At 38.0% G+C, this 19590-nt stretch overlaps 1 protein-coding gene across 2 annotated transcripts in view; it reads left to right on the top strand.

The window, feature by feature from the left end:
- The window catches only part of LOC121327909 (RNA-binding protein 26-like), a 34977-nt gene that overhangs the window by 2921 nt on the left and 12466 nt on the right, over positions 1–19590 (top strand). Inside the window, exons 5-14 of one of the 2 annotated variants that reach the window (XM_041272241.1) lie at positions 445–539; positions 755–957; positions 1232–1492; positions 13758–13997; positions 15017–15166; positions 15662–15703; positions 16324–16464; positions 16919–17027; positions 17366–17525; positions 19211–19375. In XM_041272241.1, coding sequence (XP_041128175.1) covers positions 445–539; positions 755–957; positions 1232–1492; positions 13758–13997; positions 15017–15166; positions 15662–15703; positions 16324–16464; positions 16919–17027; positions 17366–17525; positions 19211–19375 — 1566 coding nt within the window. The remainder of the gene's footprint in view (positions 1–444; positions 540–754; positions 958–1231; positions 1493–13757; positions 13998–15016; positions 15167–15661; positions 15704–16323; positions 16465–16918; positions 17028–17365; positions 17526–19210; positions 19376–19590) is intronic. The other variant, XM_041272242.1, reaches the window with a different exon arrangement.

Here is a 19590-nt window from a genome sequence, read left to right on the forward strand (position 1 = left end):
GAAGTAGCAAGTCAGGAAAAACTCATGTGCCTGACAACAGATCCAATGTCACCTGGGCACAGGGTTTTAGTGGCAGTGATGTGTGTTTATGTTCATAGTTGTGTATTTATTATCCACCACTGTGAATTCGTATTTTTGCGACTGAGATACAGTGAAGACGCCAGTTAGTCTGTACTATATGTATGCTTGTCACAATTAAACATGTTTGCAGGTATCTAGAGAACCTGTCATTCAGTTGTGATGGAATATGGTTGACATCATGTTACAGTTCTCTTTAAAGAATAAGGTACTGTGGGAAATGTGGAACCTAATGATTTACCAAGACAGTTCTTTTAAGAACATTTGCAACACGTAGTCCAAAGGAGGCAGAATTATGACAATGTTGTAAGTCAATGGCGTTCCAAAACACTAATTTTAAAGTGTTGTATCTTTTCTTTTGAATAGCAGGTAAACAAGGAAGAAGAGAGGGACACAAAAAAATTCCCCAGAAGAGTAAATCACAGCCCCCAGCAGTCCAGTTCACGGTACAGAGACAGCAGGTAAGACCATACCAATGCCGAAACTGCACTGAGCAACTGCAAGGGCAATTCTGTCCTGTATGAGTGACAAGCAGGATATCAATACTGCTGAACTGTCGGTCAGGATTTTTATTCTCTGTTCTTGTATGTATGCAAAGAGGCATGTGTTCTCTTTTTTAAATTTTTTTTTATCCACACTTGACAGTTTTGCGTTGCCCCCCCCCCCCCCCCCCCAGAAATCGGGATGACCGAAAAAAGGATGACCGCTCTCGAAAAAGGGATTATGAGCGAAATCCTCCAAGGAGAGACTCCTACAGGGACAGGTACAACAGGAGGAGGGGTCGCAGCCGCAGTTACAGCAGGAGTCGCAGCCGGAGCAAAGACAGGCCTCGTGACCGGGACAGAAGCAGAACAAGAAGCCGAAGCAGAACAAGCAGAGGTACCTTCCTGGCTGCTTTTATAAAGAATGTTTTAGACTTTTTTTTTTTTCTATTTGTAGATTAGCATTCTGTTTGTCACACAGCAGACTCTTTCAGAATGGTATTTTTTATATTGAGCGCAGATATTTTCTTGTATTTATTAGGCATCGGCTTTTTTAATGTGTAAAAACTACTAACATCTGAGTTTAAACAAAAATAAGTGTTACGCTTTTATATAACCCTCTTACTTTTTGGATGCAATGTCTTTTATTCATTTATTTGATTTTTTTTTAGAAAGGGACACTGGTAAATCCAAGTATGACCTAGACAGAACAGAAAGAACCGAGCCTTCAGAGAACAATTATACTTCAGCATCATTGGTTTCATCTGATCACTATCCTGTCCCATCACTCAGCAGTACTATCACTGTTATAGCACCAACTCACCATGGCAACAACACTAGCGAAAGCTGGTCAGAATTCCATGAAGATCAAGTAGATCATGGCTCATATGGAAGAGGGCCCCCACCAAAGAAGCGCTGCAGGGATTATGACGGTAAATATCTTAATCTTTTTATTAAGTGTCAGATGATGAAACAATTGACTAAGTATTGACTTACTGCAGGACGTTTTGGAATTAAAAGTCCATCAGCTAAAACGTCACATAGTGTAACACGGAGTTAATTGTTTTTTCAGTAAGAATTAATTAATAAACAAAAAAAAACAAACAGTTTTATTAAAATAAACACTTTGATTAGCTTATTATTTCGGCCTCTGCCATATTCTCATGCAGATGGAGACTGAATAGGTTTTCTGACCTTACCTTTAATCTTCCAACTGCTGCATTTCCTAATTGAAAGTCAAATTATTTACTATAGCTCATTTAGAGTAAAAGATGGATAAAGACCTATACAGGACTGAACAAGACAGGAAACTAGGGTATTGCCTAGGGATACAGCGTTTAGGATTTTCCCAGCAAGTTGGCAGAATTTTCAAGAGCTCATCACTTTTCTCTATGTAAACGGTTCATATTAATGAATGTCCCTTAATACTTTAATGTAGTAACATAAATCAAAAGTTATGACAAGACCTATCTAATTGATTCTGATCGCCCTCAATACGGTTTGGTGATTAAAGGTGCTGGTGCTGCAGGCCTACTGAAACACTCTGCGTGTGAACCCAAATGGAAACCTTTGGTTACAAAATGCAACCAAAGAAGTGGGAAGTTGGATATTTAAAAAAATAAATGCAATTGAGCATGTCACATTTGTTAAATTACTCGGTGTAGACATAATAAATTAAATAAGCCAAATGCAAAAGTATTGAAAGAAAATGCATTTATTGAAGTTAGTTTGTCTGATTTACTTTGTTGCTGCATTTTATTGCCATATTGGTTGTATTTGAGAGTAAGGACCTGTGAGGCGAGAGTGTATTAAATGGAATGTCCAGACAGTAATTTATGTGTACAGAAATAAAATAATTTATTTTTATTTTCTATACACAACAAAAGGATTAAATAACAAACGAAAAACAAAATGGTGTGAGGGAAGGAGTGCAGGGGTGGAATCCAAAACAAACTGTGATGACTCGTCTTTAATTTGTCTTCGTGGTGACCATACATAAACAAAAAAAAGACAAAAGAAATGTTAGTGTTTCAAAAAATCCCGCTGCACAAAACCAGACTCTCCCTCCACCCGTTACTCCTCCTACTTTACTTTCGGACCAACCCCGAACACAGTAGTACGTTCCCTTTAGTATGTAATGTCCCGCCTCTGTAGTCAGTGGAACACCAATCCCCAACCGACACGTGTCCTTCTCCTTCACTTGACTCCAGTGGCTGGAAGTTACATACTCGTACTTCCGCCCCTCACCAAGGTGCCGCCCCTCAAAAGATGACTTTTGCCATGGTCACGAGATCTTGGTAAGGGAAGTCCCGAGTTGGTTTGATGCCATCTACTGTCGGGAGGTCAGCTGTTACTATAATCGCTGTCTAAAGCAAAAACGAAGCTATGACTAGCACTTGCCCAGATGTATAATTTGAAGCAAGTCATTTGCATATTAAAATTGATGGAAGAGAACAGATTTTTTTTTTATATATAATGTCTAAACTGCACATAATTGAACAATGCTGCAAAGAATTTGAGCATGAGAGGATGTATGCAGCTGACTGTGACAAAATAACGATGTGCTGATTTCTCAACTATCAGCTGGAATGGAAGTCGAAAGATACCGTCGTTAAGCATTATTAGCTGTTTATTGCTTTTGGGGAAAATAAATTGTTTGCTTGTACTGTATTTTGCATTTAGTATGCTAATTCTTTGTTTTATTTAAAGTGGAGCAAATGCTGTTTTGGTTTTGAATGGATTTGAATGAATGTGCTTTGCTTAGTGTTTAAATACTGAGGAAACCCCAAGCTTGTATATACTGGAGCCCTGCTTCAGCGCAATGGGATTGAAATACAAGGCCCGTCTCTTTTTCTCTCTCTTTTAGATTGCAGTTATGGCAGCCTGACAATAGTAGGGTGTGTGTGTGTCTCTCTTTCTCTCTCTCTCTCTCTTTCTATATATATATATATATATATATATATATATATATATATATATATATATTAGTGCCTTGCAAAAGTATTCAGACCCTTGACCAATTCTCTCATATTACTGAATTACAAATGGTACATTGAAATTTCATTCTGTTTGATATTTTATTTTAAAATACTTAAACTCAAAATCAATTATTGTAAGGTGACATTGGTTTTATGTTGGGAAATATTTTTAAGAAAAATAAAAAACTGAAATATCTTGCTTGCATAAGTATGCAAGCCCCACACGTTAATATTTGGTAGAGCCACCTTTCGCTGCAATAACAGCTTTAAGTCTTTTGGAGTAAGTATGTACCAGCTTTGCACATAGTGTCAGAGTGATTTTGGCCCATTCTTCTTGGCAGATTTGCTCCAGGTTGTTCAGGTTGGTTGGACAACGCTTGTGGACCGCAATTTTCAAATAGTGCCACAGATTCTCAATGGGATTGAGAGCAGGACTTTGACTGGGCCACTGTTGGACATTCACCTTTTTGTTCTTGTGCCACTCCAATGTTGCTTTGGCCTTGTGCTTGGGATCATTGTCCTGCTGAAAGGTGAATTTCCTCCCAAGCTTCAGTTTTTTAGCGGACTGAAGCAGATTCTCTTGCAGTATTTTCCTGTATTTTGCTCCATCCATTCTTCCTTCAGTTGTAACAAGATGCCCAGTCCCTGCTGGTAAGAAGCATCCCCACAGCATGATGCTGCCAGCACTGTACTTCACTGTAGGGATGGTGTGTTTTGAGGCATGGGCAGTGTTAGGTTTGCGCCACACATAGCGCTTTGAGTTTTGGCCAAAAAGCTCTCTCTTGGTCTCATCTGACCACAAAACCTTTTCCCACATCGCAGCTGGGTCACTCTCATGCTTTCTGGCAAACTCCAGACGTGCTTTCAGATGGTATTTTTTGAGTAACGGCTTCTTTCTTGCCAACCTCCCATACAGGCCAGTGTTATGCAGAGCTCTTGATATGGTTGACTGGTGCACCATTACTCCACTCCCAGCCACTGAACTCTGTAGCTCCTTCAAAGTGACTGTTGGCCTCTCTGTGGCTTCTCTCACAAGTCTCCTTCTTGTTTGAGTGCTGAGTTTTGAGGGACGGCCTTTTCTTGGCAGTGCCTGGGTGGTGTGATGCAGCTTCCACTTCCTGATTATTGATCCAACTGTGCTCACTGGGATATACAAACACTTGGATATTATTTTGTACCCTTCAACAGTGGGGTTTTTATCCAGAAAATGTGACAGCAACTTTAATGGTTCACAGTTGGAGGCCAATGGTAAGGTAATTGTGTCCTCGTTAGGGTAATTTCTTTCATCGGTGCAAACTGGGAGCTTCCATAGCAAAGGGTTTGAATACTTATGCAAGCAAGATATTTCAGTTTTTTATTTTTCTTAAAAATATTTCCCAACATAAAACCAATGCCACCTTACAATAATTGATTCTGAGTTTCAGTGTTTAAAAATAAAATATCAGACAGAACGAAATTTCAATGTACCATTTGTAATTGGTCAGGGGTCTGAATACTTTTGCAAGGCACTGTGTGTGTGTGTGTGTGTGTGTATATATATATATATATATATTTTTTTTTTGTTTTGTTGTATTTTGTTATTTCCCAATATTTTTGGCAGTTGATATTTAAAACAGTAAATAGTCAGTTGATTAAAGAGTGGGGGACTGTACGTTACAGTTACTGCCACTAATGAGAAATGTATGGTAACAATTATTTTTCTGTGTGAGGTCAGTTTGTCAAATAAAATGTTTAATAAAAAAATATGTATGTAGAATTAAATTGAATAGTTAAACATGTAATATTATTCTAGTATTGATGTGCATTTGAGTGTGTTTTATTAACGAGTATCTAATAAAACGACATTTGTGAAAAAGAATGATAAATAATTGCCACGGGGCTCTAGTCCTAGGGGGTAGAGGTGTGTGTGTAAAAAAAACAAAACCGCAAAAAAAAAATATATATATATATATATATATATATATATATATATATATACACACACACACGTGCACTCACAGTGCTCTCTCGTTTATAAGGCTGTCTGTTATAACACGCCTTGGATATAATGCTCCTACAACATGTCCCCCAATTCCGTGTTAGTGAGTCAAGCAATATTTCTACAGTAAATACAGTACCAGTGTTCCGACTGTAAACAACTTCTCAGTCTTCCGTTTGTCTCCCTATTTATACAGTATCTGAACTGAAGGAAAGCTGCTCTGGCACTTCATAACACAGACACCTTATTCAGCATTTGTTTTATAACTAAATAAATATTAAACCTATTACAGGGTTATCTTTCCTAATGTATTTACTTTTTTGCTGCGAGAGGAGTTGTGGCTTTCTCTGGGAGACGAGACGCTTCATCTTAACTTCAGCCCCTCTCCGGCAGCCGAACCTAGGGCGAGCCCATTCCCTCTTCCCCATTGTCCGACCCGCTCTCATTCTTGCACTTCGTTTGCTTTTCTGTCGCTTTGAACTGAACTGGTCTGAATTATAGTTTAAAACTTGCTAATTAAAATGATTCATGAGTGGGAATGTTACCTTTTTTTTTTTTTAAACTGTTAAAAAAAATATATAGCGTTGATTACATGGTGCTTTATGCATGGTTAATTCACAGAAAGTTACAATTTTTTTACTTCACTATATGTGTATTATAGAGAGGGAGTTATTTTGTTTTGTATTTTTCGAATGTGTTGTGTCCTTTGGCGCCCCCCCCACCCCCTTGCTTGTTTATAATGCTCTTCGTTTATAATGCTCATTTTGTCCCCCGAGACCCGCGTTATAGCGAGGGACCACTATACGTGCATACATACATACACAGACATACGTACATACACACATACATAGGTTTGCAGACGTATTCACCCCCTGCAAAGTTTTCACATTTTTTTGGCACCTGAGCGTACTCCACGACACTTTCAAATTAGAGTTTACATGTAGAATCTGCACAAACTACTCCACGTTGATAGTTAAAAAAATAAATAAAAAATGCATATAGAATATAAGTAAGATTTACAGAGAGAAACATTAATCTCAGTTGCATAAGTATTCACCCACTTTGCTACTGCAGCCCTAAATCAGCTCAGATGTAAATTATTTGTTTGAAAGGTCACAAAATTTGTGAAATGGTTTCAGCCTGTGTGTACTCAAAGTGGTTTAACTTGTAGATCATTTCCCTCAGGTATATAAAGGCTTTCAAACTGCAACTCGCATAGTAATCCAACAAAGCAACCATGAAGACCAAGGAGCTTTCGAAACAAGTCAGGGATAAAGTGGTAAAGAGGCACAGAGCAGGAGAAAGGTACAGGAACATTTCGAAGGTGCTGATTTATCCCTCTCAGCACAGTGAAGTCCATCATTAAGAAGTGGAAGATGCATCATACCATCCAGACACTATCCAGATCAGGTCGCCCTCCCAAACTGAGCAGCCGGGCAAGCAAGAAACTGGTTTGGGATGTCAGTCTGAAGCCAACAATGACCTTGAGAGATCTGCAAAGTTCTCTGTCTGAGATGGGAGTCAGTGTTCACACATCAACAATAAGCTGGTCCCTCCACAAAGCTGGCCTGTATGGACGGATGGCAAGAAAGAAGCCATTACTCAAAAACCCTCATCTTAAAGCATGTGTAGAGTTTGCGAAAATGTATTTAGATGATACTGCAGACATGTGGAAAAAGGTTTTGTGGTCAGACGAGACAAAAATGTAACTTCTCAGTCTAAATTTCAAGCGTTGCGTCTGGTGCAACCCTAACACTCACATCACCCAGTCAAACCATCCCAACTGCCAAGCTTGGTGCTAGCAGCATCATGTTATGGAGATGCTTCTCTTCAGCAGGCACTGGGAAGCTTGTCAGGATAGAGGGAAACCTGTTTGAGTCCATCAAAACTGGGAAGGACATTCACATGTCAGCAGGATAATGACCTGAAGCACAAAGCTGCACTGGAGTGATTTCACAAGAGAATTAATGTTTTTGAGTGGCCCAGTCAAAGTCCTGCCTTGAATCCAATCGAAAATCTATGGAGAGACTTGAATATTGTAGTCCATCGATGATCCCTAACAAAGTTATCAGAACTGGAGCAATTTTCCCTTGACGAATGGGCAAAAATGTCACCATCCTACTGTGCAAAGCTAGGAGAGACCTATCCAAAAAGACTCAGCAGTAATTGCTGCAAAAGGTGCTTCTACCAAGTACTGACTTAAGAGGCTGAATACTTATGCAATTCAGTTTAACTACTACAGCTTTGAATAATAAATTATTTGTATTTCAACAAAATGTGACTACTGGCAGGGGGTGAATACCTCTGCAAACCACTTTGTGTGTGTGTGTCATCAATTTAAAAGAAAAATCGTGGCGCCAAAATTGAAGTAACACAGTGTGTGTATATATAAATGTGTGTGTGTGTGTGTGTCTACATTAGTTTGTAATTTAAGTGCTAGATTGAGGCTCCCATCTCTTCGGGGGCGTTACATGTACAGATGTACGTTTATTTGTTACTGTGTGTTTTTTTTAGTAGGGGAGAAAAAAATACCTTAATGTTTCTTTATTGATAGCGGCATTTATTCTAAAGCTGATATATAACTGCAGCGTCAATATTAGGGTGTCTTTAATTCGAGGGTTGGCGCCAAATTGAAGTAGTACGGTATATATAATATAAATAAATTAAGTATGCACTCAATCCAGGATTCTGTTTCAGATTCGGCCCAAATACCTACTTTTTGAGCAGGGTTCGGATTCGGCCGAATACTTAGGGTTCGGTGAACCGAATCCTACCCTGACGCACATCCATTTGAATATATCCCTCCAATGTGTGCAGTTCTTCTTTTAAATAAGACACGAATCCGGTATTGAACGCAACTTTTGTATTTAATAACAAGAACATCTTTGAACTCTGTCGCGGCTCTCAAATTCCTACCTGTGGCGCACGCACTAAACACGTCATGCAGCTGCTGAATGCAAACATACCCCTGTATGCAACAGCACAGTCACGTCACACTTTTCATGGAGTAAAGTTATGCAGTAAACCTGTAATATATAGTAATGGCAAACTGTTGTAGACATTTGTGCTTTGTTGCTTTGTCTGAGACCTGTTCTAGAGATCATACCGAGAGAAAGGTTAAAAAAAAAAGTCGTTGCACAGAAATATATTTTTTTTGTACCTTTGCTACTGTCAGATGTGCCAGACGTTGTTGAACAATATGCTTTAGTAAATTACATTTTACGTTACTATAATGTGCCAATACAAGTTAAAACATTAACGTGTTTCCTTAAAATAATTTAAAAACTATTTAGTAGCCTGTTTGATATGTGTTTATATCAATGTGGGTTTTGTTTTGCAGTGAGATTCAGGTCACTCATAACGATAATTTTTTACTCATAACTGATTGGGTTGCCAACAGGCTGCAGAATCTCGAGACACTTTAAGGCACGTCAGGTTATTTAACTCCCCTCTCTAAACTGCAGTGCATTTGACATGTAAAGCGAGTGTGTCATTGTTTGAGCAGTTTAGTAAATGTATTTAATTGTTTAATTGGCGATTTTTATTCAGAGAGCCTCATAAGAACAATTAATTTTATTGCTTGAATTTTTTATACAGTAAACAATATCTATCAAAATAGTACAGCACCATTATTATAGATAACTTTGCACTCTCCTGCACTCTTTCATTTAACCTTGTGACAGCAGGTAAAGTTTCTATTTGTTTATTTCTTGCTTCAAACAGTCCCGTCCAGTCAGAGACTCAAAAAGCCAATCAGCGGCTGTATAGGTCTGATTGTTGGAAAAGATCCTAGCAGGCATGTGTGTGCTTTTGGTAACAACTAATTTAAAACAATTCAGTTAATTTAGCGTCAGTTCACACTCACCTTAGTGTCCCGAGATTCAAAGATGCAGCTCCCCTATCTTGTAAAAGTAAACAGTTCTGTATTTTGATGTTTCTGTTGTGGGGGAAGGGGGATAGTGGTAAATTGTGTAAGTGCCTTGCAAAAGTATTCAGAACCCTGACCAATTCTCTCATATTACTGAATTACAAATGGTACGTTAATTTCGTTCTGTTCGATATTTTATTTTAAAACACTGAAATTCAAAATCAGTTATTGTAAGGTGACATTGGTTTTATGTTGGGAAATATTTTTAAGAAATAAAAAAACTGAAATATCTTGCATAAGTATTCAACCCCCACACCTTAATATTTGGTAGAGCAATAACAGCTTTAAGTCTTTTGGGGTAAGTATTTACCAGCTTTGCACACAGTGTCGGAGTGATTTTGGCCCATTCTTCTTGGCAGATTTGCTCCAGGTTGTTCAGGTTGGTTGGATGACGCTTGTGGACAGCTATTTGCAAATAGTGCCACAGATTCTCAATGGGATTGAGATCAGGACTTTGACTGGGCCACTGTAGGACATTCACCTTTTTGTTCTTGAGCCACTGCAATGTTGCTTTGGCCTTGTGCTTGGGATCATTGTCCTGCTGAAAGGTGAATTTCCTCCCAAGCTTCAGTTTTTTAGTGGACTGAAGCAGATTCTCTTGCAGTATTTTCCTGTATTTTGCTCCATCCATTCAGTATGATGCTGCCACCACCATACTTCACTGTAGGGATGGTGTGTCTTGAGGCATGGGCAGTGTTAGGTTTGAGTTTTGGCCAAAAAGCTCTATCTTGGTCTCATCTGATCACAAAACCTTTTCCCACATCGCAACTGGGTCACTCTCATGCTTTCTGGCAAACTCCAGACATGCTTTCAGATGGTACTTTTTGCGTAACGGCTTCTTTCTTGCCACCATCCCATACAGGCCAGTGTTATGCAGAGCTCTTGATATGGCTGACTATTGCACCATTACTCCACTCCCAGCCACTGAACTCTGTAGCTCCTTCAAAGTGATTGTTGGCCTCTCTGTGGCTTCTCTCACAAGTCTCCTTCTTGTTTGAGCACTGAGTTTTGAGGGACGGCCTTTTCTTGGCAGTGCCTGGGTGGTGTGATGCAGCTTCCGCTTCCTGATTATTGATCCAACTGTGCTCACTGGGATATACAAACACTTGGATATTATTTTGTACCCTTTCCCTAATCTATGCATTTGTATTACTTTATCTCTAACTTCTTTAGAATGCTCTTTGGTCTTCATTTTCCTTCAGATTCACAGCCTTACCAATGATCCTTCAACAGTGGGGTTTTTATCCAGAAAATGTGACAGCAACTTTAATGTTTCACAGGTGGAGGCCAATGGTAAGGTAATTGTGTCGTTGTTAGGGCAATATCTTTCATTGGTGCAAACTGGGAGCTTCCACAGCACAGGGGTTGAATACTTATGCAAGCAAGATATTTCAGTTTTTTATTTTTCTTAAAAATATTTCCCAACATAAAACCAATGTCACCTTACAATAATTGATTCTGAGTTTGAGGGTTTAAAAATAAAATATCAAACAGAACGAAATTTCAGTGTACCATTTGTAATTCAGTAATATGAGAGAATTGGTCAGGGGTCTGAATACTTTTGCAAGCCACTGTATATGTGTGTGTGTTTCTATATATATATATATATATATATATATATATATATATATATATATATATATATATACCAGTACCAGTCAAAAGTTTGAGTACACCTGCTTGAAGCCAGGTTTTTCATGCTTATCTATGCTTTTAACTGTATAAACTTGTTTATAAACACTTTATTTCATTATATGATACGTGTACTTATATAAGCTGATAATCATAAGTGAGTTGCATTCAAAAATTAAATTTTTAAATGAAAATGTAAATCTTGTCAATTTCAATGAAATGGTCACCCAAAGCAAGGGGATTTCACCCCAAGTCAGTTAAGTCTAAAATGTGTATAACACCGTTTTAGGACACTGGCCAAAGTATAAAAGTGTCTTTGTTAGATGTTCTCTGAGTTAACTAGTATGTTACCTAATTAACCTTTTGTCACCAATTATTGTTAACAGGTGAGGGTCCATGATTACTATAAATATAGGTAGCATAGGCACAAGTTTGTCATTCCTGAATGTAAGGGAGCAGACAATGGCAAAATACGCTCAGTTAAGCAAAGAAAAAAGACTGTAATTACTTTAAGAAATGAAGGTCAATCTCTAAGACAAATCGCAAGAACTCTGCAAGTGTCTGTAACTGCTGTGGCCAAGACCATCGAACGATTTGAAGAAAGTGGCACTCGTGAGGAAAGAACAAGGTCAGGCAGACCAAGGGTGACCTCAGAATCGGAGAACAAGTTAATTCGTGTCACAAGTCTGCGAAACCGGCAATTAACTGCCCCTGAAGTACAAGCTCAGCTAGATGCTACTAGAAGTACAGATATTTCAACATCAACTGTTCAGAGGAGATTGTGTGAAGCTGGTCTAACTGGAAGAATTGACTGACGAGTCAAAATTTGCAATATTTGGGTCCAACTGCTGTTTTCCAAATACGCAGAGAGCTGAGCGCATGAGTTCTGCATGTGTGGTTCCCATTGTCAAGCATAAAGGCGGCAGTGTTGTGGTCTGGGGTTGCTTTGCTGATCACAGAGTTGGTGATCTGTACCATGGCAAACTTAACCAGCATGGCTATCATAGCATACTTCAGAGGCATGCCATTCCATCAGGATTATGGCTAGTTGGGCAGTCCTTCATTCTTCAGCAAGATGTTGTTGAAGCTGACACCCTGGGATCCTTCAAGAAGCTGCTTGATGAGATTTTGGGATCAATAAGCTACTAACAACCAAACGAGCAAGATGGGCCGAATGGCCTCCTCTTGTTTGTAAACTTTCTTATGTTCTTAAGATAATGACCCGAAACACTATCTGGCGAAGAAGGAAAGTGATGGACAACTCAATCTGGTAACCTGGCCTGCCCAGTCTCCAGACCTCAATCCCATAGAATTTGTATGGGACGAACTGGACAGAAGAGTCAAAGCAAAGCTACCAACAAGTGCCCTACATCTCTGGGAATTGCTGCAGAAGAGCTGGGAAGACATGTCTGGTGATTTCCTGCTGAAACTTGTTAATGGTGGCTATTTTGAGGAATCTAAGATTTAGAGACAATTTTCAATTTTCTTGAACATTGCTTTGATACTCCTTTTGTTTTGTATATTGTAACGTGTTTTCATTTTCAAGTATTTACAGAAATGTATACGATGTAAAACATTGTCAATTATAAAAAAAAAAAAAAAACTAGTTTCCAATGTACTCAAACTTTTGACTGGTACCTGTGTGTGTGTGTGTGTGTATTGTGTGTATATGTGTTTGTGTGTGTGTGTGTGTATATATATATATATATATATATATATATATATATATATATATATATATATATATATATATATATATACATATACATACACACACACACATATATATATAAATATGATATTTATATATATATACTATATATATATATGTATATCTAATATTGTATATATATATATATATATATCTACATGTATATATATATCATATATATATGTGTATATATATATATATATATATATATATATATATATATATATATATATATATATATATATATATATATATATATAACATATATATATATATACACACACATACATTTGTATGAATAATGTAGTAACACTGTATTAAGCTTATTTGTCACAGTTTTACAAAAAAAAAAAGACTTGCGTATATTAGCATGTCCCATTCTTTTGACTGTATAATGCATTTTGGTTTTACTGAAAACTGACTGGATGTCAAAAACAGCTGAACAAGTTGGTATAAAACCAAACCGTAATTGTAACCGACTTGCATCCCTAGTATTGACAAAGCTATCCCAGTTGTTTCAGAGCCATTCAAATTATATTTCTGGACTGCTGTAACATCACATACAAAACAATATTTTGTGGACATTATGGGAGAATAGGCAGTCAAAAAGTGGAATCTTCTGTGCACTTGTAGGGATTGAGGTGAACTCAGTTGCTGTTGTTTTGACATGTATAACAACCTCCTATGACCACTGGGGACTGTAGATCCACAGGATCCAAATTAGTGGCTCAATCCAATATAAATTAACTGAAATTTGACAAAACTGATGAAGCCAGTTTGGTTTAACACAACTGCAAGCGCATCTTAATTTTCCTGCATTACAGTTATTAGTCAGAGCTCTGAATCCATGTTTCCAAACTTTTGCCATGACACCAGGTATAATTGAATGTTAATACCTTACCGTGGGTATCTAATAAACCGCTGAACACTCATCTATAATGTAATAACCTTTTATTTTGTTTCTTTTTAGAAAAGGGCTTCTGCATGAGAGGGGATATGTGTCTGTTTGACCATGGAAGTGACCCAGTAGTTGTGGAAGATGTCAATCTCCCAGGCATGCTGCCTTTTCCAGCACAGCCCCCTCCTGGTGAAGGACCTCCCCCTCCTGGCCTTCCACCACCTCCCGCCATGATGACGCCACCTGCTATAAATTTAAGGCCGCCAGGGCCCCCTCCCAGTCCTTTACCTCCTAGCCTTCCACTGGTAACAGGTAAATGGGGGTTTAGTTCTAGATTTGTGTTTTACTGAATCCAGTTATTAACCATTTGCGGTCATATGTCGGATCAGGTCCGACATTACAGTTTTCCCTTTCCAGTCCGATGTCAGACCCTGTCCGACAACATCAAAAAAACATAAAGCACAGGTCTCCAGCCGTTTTTTTCCAGGTGAGACCGATAGGAGCTAGAAAAAAAAGGCCGTCCCTGAGCAATACAGTAGCACCATGGACCACAGAGATAACACAGACACAAAGGAAGATAGCTGCTTCCACATACAGCGCTCAAAGGATGTCACAGACATTTGCAGAGCTTTTTTAGATGTTATGGTAATAAAATAATGACTTGGATCACATTATTGAGGTGTTTGGTGATAAAACGAGTGATCAGGAGAGGATTTATCAGTATGCACGTCTATAAAGAGGTATGTGAAAAATACAGCGAAAAAGGGGTGGGGCTTGTATGGAGATGCAGTACTGATGTCGTTTTACCATGCACTGCCTTTTAAACCTGTTTTACTCTTGGGTGGGGGGGAGGAAATTAAACAGCAAGTGTGAAATAAATTGGACCTGACGCGCCTGACAAGCACGGAATACGTTGACTGCAAAGGGTTAATGTGACATTAGAGTTAGAATAGGGTTTAAGATTGCTTTCATCCACTAACTAGACCTGGTAGCCACGTACACCTGGTGTCTGGCTGAAATCAAAGACATTGATAAAGACCTTGTCTCTTATACTTGCACTTTCAATAATGAAGACTATATCTTTCATTATTCTATATCATTTGAATAGGAATTACTGCACGCTTTTATGAACTGTTACAATGAAGGCCTTTTTACTATTGATGATATCCACCCCTAAGTAATAATAGCAAATGGTGTCCTATAATTTTTTTGTTTTATTGGTTATAAGTTTAGTTCTTTTCAATGCAATTGCAGAGTAGGGTGTGTTTTTTTTTATTTTTTTTTTTTTATTATATATACAAAGTGTTCATCAGTTTTCTAACTGTTGCCAGGGCCTCCACCATCTCTTCCTCCTCTCCAACCTCTCCAGCCCTCTGGCATGGATGCACCCCCAAACTCTGTTACAGGCTCTGTACCCCCAGTTGTGACCTCGGTGATTCGTCATTCACCACCTCAAGCGCAACCCCCTCTCTTCACTTCAGGTATAACTTCTTGAGATGCAGGTTATTTGATAGTTGTTCTCCAAACAGTGTCAACTCCTCTAAAAACTGACTTTTTTTTTTTTCCTCCTTTTGCCTTTTATCGGGTCTTTAATGACTAATATTGCAGTTAAGAGGTTTATGGTTTTAAGACACACAGGCTATATACATTTAAAAAACATTTATCGTTGAAGACTGCTGAACTGTACATATTGTAATATCTTAAAAAAAACAAAAAAAAAACAACGAACTTAAATCGGACAAGCATCAGGTCTTCACGTAAACTCTTGTTTTAAATGTCACAGCGCTGGATATTGAATCAAAAATAAAGATCCATATAACACTTGCAATGCCTGGAGTACCTCATGACTATTCATGACATATACATAATTATATGTCACACAATACAATTATTTTTATAGAAATAAAGGACAATAGTTTTGGAATTTAAAATATGAAATCTCTCTTGACCATAATAATATCTTTATTTTTATATAGCGCCTTTCATAGTGGACCACCATCAGAAAGCACTTTACAGAGGTAGGCTGTGAACTTTGCATTATATGCAGAGTCACTTACAATAGGACATTGATTTAACATCGCAGGATGGAGCACAAGGAGGTTAAGTGACTTGCTCAGAGTCACACAGTGTGTCGATCAGATGCAGAGGTGGGATTTGAACAGGTGACCTTCCGGTTACAAGCCCTGGACTTTAACCACTGGACCACACTATATAGTGTGTGTGTGTGTGTGTGTGTGTGTGTGTGTGTGTGTACACTGTACAGTGGCATATCTAAAAAAGATTTAAGCTTCTAAAATGCACAACAGTGCAACATTTTAAAAACAATTTAGATTTTGAAGCAGGCTCACAATAACATTGTATGAGTGTCTAAGTATTGTGGTCAACCGTATTCACTAAGCCACACAGGTGTTTAACTAGTCTTAGTTACAGCTAATGTAACTCTATATAGTTTGTACACTTGTACTCACATTTTATTGACGCATGAAAATTCATATTATATGCCCTGTCTCAGTAAAGAATACTGAAGGAATATATACAACACAGCAGGCAGCAATGGGAAATGTGTTACAAATTCAGTAACACTATTAATATTATTTGCATTCCCAGCCCCACATGAACACTTTTCTTTTCCTTTTAGAAACTTATGAACCTGATGTATATAATCCTGAAGCACCAAGCATAACCAGCACTTCAAGACCTGTGTATAGACACAGAGTGCATGCGCAAAGACCAAATCTGATAGGGCTGACATTGGGGGAAGTGGACCTTCCACCAAGAGGTATGAACATGAATTGCTCCTTTACAGCATTTGTTTGTCCAGATCCATTGTGCCAGAGTATAATTGGGTATTGCAACTGTTAACATTTCATAAACCATTTCAGCTTGTATCTTTATATTTTCAGTGTTACGGAAACTCACATACATTACACAGCTGTAGTCTGTGATTCTCTGTCAATTGCGTGTATCGGACAAGAAGGAAAAAAACCTGCTTAAAATCATGATACTCAAGTGGCCAAAGGTTAAATTCATGATATGCATACTTTCTCCCTTGACTCTTTACAAGAAGATTATTGTTGCTAAAGTAATTGTACCCTCTTCCATTTGGAAATACTTTTCTGCTCCGTTCCCAGACGCCTACAGGATCAACCATCTAAACCTCCCACAGTTGCTTCATCCTGTATGTATATTTAACATGTTGTTTTTACAATATTGACCCCTGCCTTGGTACACAGAAAACCCTGCTAACAACAGCATGAGAATAGTGGTGGAATCAGAGTCCAGAAAAAGAGCAACAGGGGCAGTAGACAGTGGGATGCTTTCTAAGAAACCCTGGTTTGACAAGTAAGCTCTAAAAAAAATTTAAATATGATTTAACATCTGCTTCCTGGAAAGCATTATGACAGTGTTTCTCTCATGATTTCTGGATAAAACCATTTAAAATCTGTTTGTTGCTCAAATCTAAGAAATACTTTGCTTTTGCAGATTATTGGGTGAGATTTATTTTATAAAGGATTAATTATGTAATAGCTGTATCTTGCTGCTCATTTTGACATCATCCATAATTTCTAAATTATTAAGGTACTCGGTAATATTAAAGGTAATACATATAACACTGTAGAGAGTTTTGTCAGTGTTTTTTCCCCCTAAATTGATTGATTTTATTTTGATCACTTAACCAGGCAAAATTTCAGTAACACTAATAATCTAGGATTCCAGAAGAAGATGCAGTTTGGAGCTGAAAATGCAAAGCTAGAAGTAAGGAAGATTCCTTTGGAGCTCAATAACATCCGCAAGCTTAATGAACACTTCTGCAAATTTGGCACTATTGTTAATCTCCAGGTAAGAATTCAACGTGAGCCTTCTCTTACACTGTATTTAAACAGTGGGGTTGCCTAGGGGGCATTGTCTAGGTAAAATAATGTATACATGCGTGCGCAAATTACTGTAATATGCAACTTGGTGCTTTAGGTGTTACTCGAGACCCTAGGGCACTTCGTTTTCAACTGAGATTATTATTACTGTACGTAATTACATTCAGAATCTTATTTTTATGTAGCTGCCTACATCAGCAATGTAGCAAAATAAAATAAGCCTACTAGAAAATGTCTTGCATTTGATATTTTGTTTGAAAATACAATGAAGTAAAAAATGTGCCAAATAAAAAATGTTTTGCATTGGACAATGACACAGCATCCTGATTACCCAAAATGTACATTGTATAATTAACAGCAATAATGATGGTATGAAATCTGAAAACACATACACTGAAAGCAAACTGTTACCGGCCTACATTGTGAACCCAATGTTTTGTATATTGATGGTCCTTGTCAAACTGAAACTATACTGTTTTCTATTTTGAACAGATGTAAAGTGATTTAAAAGTGTGTGGTAGTAAAGTTTTGTTTAATGTATAAAATACAGCAAATGGCATTCACAGCACACCTACAATAGCCAGTTGTTCAAAAAGCTAGAGCTAACATAAACCAATTCATTCATCCTAATCAAAGGATACCAATATTGATTGATATGGTTCTGTTACATCCTTGTAAATAACATGTCAAACAACACTGAATGTATTGTGTTAACATAACCCTCTGCTACCTTTTGATGGCGCCAGTGTCCTTTACAGTGCATACACTGAAACTACCATATGACTTACTGTATAGAATGGGTCATTCCACATCAGATGAACCAGGGGTCTTCAGATTATTTTGATATTGAATACGGAGGTATCTGGAAGTTAAATATTAATCCCACATAGCAGACAGAACAGTTTTTTCACTTGCCGTTTCAGAAACTTTCATGCGAACAGGTTGTGATACGTGTTGCTGTTTCAACAATTTAATTTATGGCAGACACGGACAAGGATTTTTGCCTTTTGAGTACATATGTTTGTTTCCGCACTAAAGTAAATATTCCATACCATTTTCATGTCGGACTACAGAAGCCTTTTCTTGTCCACCTTGTTTGCGCCAGTATTTGTGACAATCTCAAAAAAGACTGCAACTGGGGAATCCTCTGATAGTTGATCATCCAATGAGCTCTGAAAGTGGAGCCGGTAGAGATTTTTGACGCATGCCAAAATTAAATCCTGATCAGAGTGATAGCTCGACCAGTCAGCATACAGTGATTATATTGTCGTTAATGCTGGGGGATAGCAGCTAACAGAAGCAGGATGAGGAATTACAATGCAATCCAAAATAACAACAACAATGAACTGCGCTAAATGAAAGCTGCATAGCGGCGCAGTTTTAAGGTAAAGGCTGATTAAGAGAGGAGTTGCTGGGGGGCAGCTGTGGTCGCACAAAATCACGCTGGTGGCCACATTTGAGTAACACTGCTGTAGAGACTTTACATAGGTTAGCTAATAATAATTTGCATAGAACCCAGCTTACTGTTTAGATGCATGTAAAACTTGCTAAACCTGATTACTCCAAACAAAACACCATTAGTGAGTGTACCAGGATTGTGCCATGTTGTTTCTAAAGTAACTTATTTTTCTTTCTCTGCCCCCACTCCCCAAGGTGGCTTATAAGAGTAATCCTGACGGTGCCCTTATTCAGTTTTCCAGTCATGAAGAGGCTAAGAGAGCTATGTCCAGCACCGAAGCTGTGCTTAACAATCGTTTCATCAAGGTATTCTGGCATCAAGAAGACACTGCACCCCAACTGCAGCCTATGGCACAACAGGTAATTTCAGTTAATCTTAAACAGTATATAGTCAATTGTAAAATGCTAATAAAAAAACACTAGTTCATGATGTTAGTCAACATTTCAAGCTGGCTGTTAACTTTTCATGAGCATTTGTTACAAGTTATTCTACATACTGTAAATTTAGGTCAATGTGACCTACTTTTTCATAGTACTGACAATTGATTATTACCTGAGCAATTTAAGGCAAAATA

Source organism: Polyodon spathula, chromosome 15, assembly GCF_017654505.1.
Source record: "Polyodon spathula isolate WHYD16114869_AA chromosome 15, ASM1765450v1, whole genome shotgun sequence".
Lineage (NCBI taxonomy): Eukaryota > Metazoa > Chordata > Actinopteri > Acipenseriformes > Polyodontidae > Polyodon > Polyodon spathula.